Genomic DNA, 2,269 nt, shown 5'->3' on the forward strand with positions numbered 1-2,269 from the left:
GAGAGAGTGTGTGCATGTAAGTGAGGGAGAGAAAAAGAGTAAGAATGTGTGTGTGTGAAAGAGAGGCAGAAAGAGAAAGAGAGAGATAATGTATGTGTGTGTGTGTGTGAGAGAGAGAGAGAGAGAGAGAGAGAAAACGAGAGCCTGGATTTCTTCACCATGCCTGAGCCTCTCAGCGCGTGTCTCTCCCCTGCACATGGAGGCGTGTCCTCTCACACGGCCAGTATAAAGTCCAAGGAGAGCTACTCGTGCCCGTCAAAGAAGCAGCACAGACCACAGGCACACACACACACACAAACACACACACACACACAGTCACAGAGAGAGCGAGAGAGTGAGTCAATGAGAGAGAAAGAGAGAGAGAGAGACACAAACAGACAGAGAGAGAAAAAGAAAACTTCCTTCCTCTTCAGATAGGCTGGTCGGGGCCACACGCGCTCTCTCGCTGCCAGGAAGCCAGGTTTTGCCGTGGCGACGCTCCAGCGATTTCATGTCGGTTTTTTTGATGCTCGCGGCACCAACGACAGGACTTGCCTGGATATAGCAGCTCCACCACCCCCACCCCCCACAACTCACCACCCTATCCGCCCCCCGCCCAACCCCCCCTCCCCCCCCCCCCACTACACCGAGGACACCACCCATGCCCGGCATTTCTGCACGCCAACCTGTGCCAACCAAGGGCGTTCATCAACGCCAACCTGTGCCAACCGAGGGCGTTCATCAACGCGCGCCCGCATACCTCCGCCAGAGGAGCTGCAGGAAGGGAGAGTGACACATTGCAAACGCTTTGGGGGAAGACGCCACCACTACCGCCGGTCTGATTATTTTTCCCTTCTCCGCTGAAACAGAAGGACGGAAAGAGAGAGAGAGGGAGAGAGAGAGAGAAAGAGAGAGAAAGAGAGAAGGAGTCCTTTGGGCAAAGGGGTGGGAGGAAGAGATTGTGAAAAGGTACCACATTAGAGAGAGAAAGAGAGGGAAAGTGAGTGTGGGAGAGAGACAAGAGGGTAAGGTGAGCTTAGAGAGGTATGCCACAGAGACGAGCCAGAGCAGGGAGACCAGATCAGAGAGCAACACAGCACAGGAGTGAGGGAGTTTGAGAGAGAGAGAGAGAGAGAGAGGGGGGAAAGGAGGACAACAAGAAGGAGAAGGACAGGAGAAGGGTAAGAGCTTCTCAGGTGAGCTGCAGAAAAAGAAAGAGGGAGAGAAAGAGAGAAAACAGGTTGGGGGGAAAACAGAGAAGGAAAAAGAAATCCTAAGCTAGAGTTCACAGAAACAGTGAACGTGAGAAAGAGAGAGAGAGAGAGAGAGAGAGAGAGAGAGAGAGAGACGAAGAGAGAAACCCAGGCACCTAGTGATAGACAGAGTTACAGACAGATCTCTACAACAAGAAAGTGGGTGAGTGAGGGAGGGAGAGAGGGCAAAAAAAGAGAGAGAGAGAGCATGCCAGATTTGGAAAGGGGAGAGCGGCAAGCTGCCATGCAACACATCAGTGTGCGCCGGCCGCCCCTACTTGGCGGCGGCAGCGGCGCCGTTGGCCGCCCCTGTTGGGCCGCCTGCTGGGCTCTGTGCGCTGCCCTGGTCCTGCTGTCCGCTCAGGTGTGCCTGGCCGAGGACGCCAGCGCCATCCGCTGCCCCGTGTGCTCCGAGGAGCGGCTGGCCAGCTGCCGGCAGCCGGACGGCTGCGAGGAGACGGTGCGGGAGACCGGCTGCGGCTGCTGCCCGACCTGCGCGCTCCCGCGCGGCGCCCACTGCGGCGTCTACACGCCCCGCTGCGCCACGGGCCTCCGCTGCTACCCGCCGCGCGGCGCCGACCGCCCGCTCCACTCGCTCATGCACGGGCAGGGAGTGTGCACTGACGAGAGGGAGGTGGAGGAGCGCAATGCAGGTGAGGGAGACGCACGCGTGCACGCACACACGCACGCACACACACACACACGCACGCACACACACACACACACACACACACACACATACACACAACCACACACATACATGCACACATACACCTATATACACTCATGAATTCATACAGACAGTATGCACACAGTCAGGAGCCAGATTCATGCACCACAGTCACACACACACACACACACACACACACACACACACACACACACACACACACACACACACACACACACACACACACACATGTTGCATTAGACTGTGTGATTCCACATATTTTCTGACCAATTCTATTGGACTACTGGTATTGTGAACTTGTTCAAAACTCATAAACTGTGATGAATAGCATGGCATGAATCCATTC

The 2,269-nt window shown here is 55.8% G+C and overlaps 1 protein-coding gene across 2 annotated transcripts in view; it reads left to right on the forward strand.

The window, feature by feature from the left end:
• The first annotated feature begins 617 nt into the window (after positions 1–617).
• LOC105911241 (insulin-like growth factor-binding protein 4) overlaps positions 618–2,269 on the forward strand; it is a 17,608-nt gene continuing 15,956 nt past the window's right edge. For both annotated transcript variants that reach the window (XM_012840026.2, XM_012840027.2), the window contains exon 1: positions 618–1,885. In XM_012840026.2, the coding sequence (XP_012695480.1) occupies positions 1,441–1,885 (445 nt within the window). In that variant the 5' untranslated portion in view covers positions 618–1,440. The remainder of the gene's footprint in view (positions 1,886–2,269) is intronic.

This window comes from Clupea harengus, chromosome 24 (assembly GCF_900700415.2).
Source record: "Clupea harengus chromosome 24, Ch_v2.0.2, whole genome shotgun sequence".
Classification (NCBI taxonomy): domain Eukaryota; kingdom Metazoa; phylum Chordata; class Actinopteri; order Clupeiformes; family Clupeidae; genus Clupea; species Clupea harengus.